Source organism: Penaeus monodon, chromosome 7, assembly GCF_015228065.2.
Source record: "Penaeus monodon isolate SGIC_2016 chromosome 7, NSTDA_Pmon_1, whole genome shotgun sequence".
Lineage (NCBI taxonomy): Eukaryota > Metazoa > Arthropoda > Malacostraca > Decapoda > Penaeidae > Penaeus > Penaeus monodon.
Window position 1 is genome coordinate 41,374,256 of NC_051392.1, and position 1,222 is coordinate 41,375,477.

General features: G+C 42.6%; 1 protein-coding gene across 1 annotated transcript in view; it reads left to right on the plus strand.

Annotated features, from left to right (window-relative positions):
- Nucleotides 1-1,222, plus strand: part of LOC119575342 (inactive phospholipase C-like protein 1) — a gene marked incomplete in the record, with an annotated part of 43,115 nt that overhangs the window by 9,505 nt on the left and 32,388 nt on the right. The window contains 1 exon segment of the mRNA XM_037922896.1: nucleotides 863-1,032. Within this exon segment, the coding sequence (XP_037778824.1) occupies nucleotides 863-1,032 (170 nt within the window).

Below are 1,222 nucleotides of genomic sequence, written 5' to 3' on the forward strand. Positions count from 1 at the left end.
TTCCTCATTAGTATACCTTTTCTTTATCCAGATTTTCTTTCCATTGTCAGTAATGTATGAAGTTAGTCTTTCACATATTAATTATCTATTTTTAAATCTTTGCGATCTTTCTTGAAGTAAAAAAGTAATAAATTAGGAAATAAATACACACATATGAGTGCGTTTGCTCCCCTCTCCCCCCTCTCTCCCCCTCTCTCTCCCCCTCTCTCTCCTCCCTCTCCACCCCTGCCCCTGGTCGACAGCCGCCGAGTGACCAGCAAGAAGCGCCACTGACCTTCCTGGTGACCTTTCAACCCTTTGCATTTTTGATAGTCTTTTCTCCGTACTTTTTTGCCTCTTCTGTAAGGCCAAAGCGAGGAAATCGATACATTCTCTTATTTTTAGGTACAGAGGCTTATTCACGTTATGCTTCCACTCATATATTGTGTTAATATCTACCTTTGTTTATATTTAATTTCTTCATGCTGAACATCAGCTGATTGTTTATTTTTATGTTTATGTAAGTGTACGTGTACGTGAAAGAGGAAAACGGGGAGAGGGAGAGAGAGAGAACGAGAGTAAGAGAGAGTAAGAGCAAGAGAGAGTGAGAGTAAGAGAGTGAGAGTAAGAGAGTGAGAGTAAGAGAGAGTGAGACTGAGAGAGAGTGAGGCTGAAAGAGAGTGAGACTGAGAGAGATTGAGAGAGAGAAAGAGAGAGAGAGAGAGAGAGAGAGAGAGAGAGAGCGAGAGAGAGAGAAAGAGAGAGAAAGAGAGAATAAAGAGAGTAAAGAGAGTAAAGTAAAGAGAGAGCATGAGAGGCAATGAGCCACGTGCGTGCGTGTGTCTGCGAACTCCATCGACTCACCCCCCCTCCTCCCCCTCAGCTCCGGACGTCATGGTGGAGAGACAGACGCTGCGAGAGACGTGGCTTCGGGAGATGTTCCAAAAAGCCTCGAAAAACTCCACGGGCTTTATTGACCAGAGTACTTGTATTAAGCTAATCAAGAGGCTCGACTCCCACGTGACTCTGGTCAGGGTCAAACAGAAGCTGCAGGTGAGAAGAGGTCGACTTTATTTCGAGGCGACAAAAGGTCAAGTCTATTTTTGGCCGTTTTTTTTTTTTTTTTTTTTTTTTGGCCTCTTTGTTTGTTTTTCTTTTTTATTTGTCCGTTCCTTTCCCCTTTTTTTGTGAGTGAGAATTTCCCAAATTCTTTTTTTACACTGCAAATTTTCAGGTAAAAATA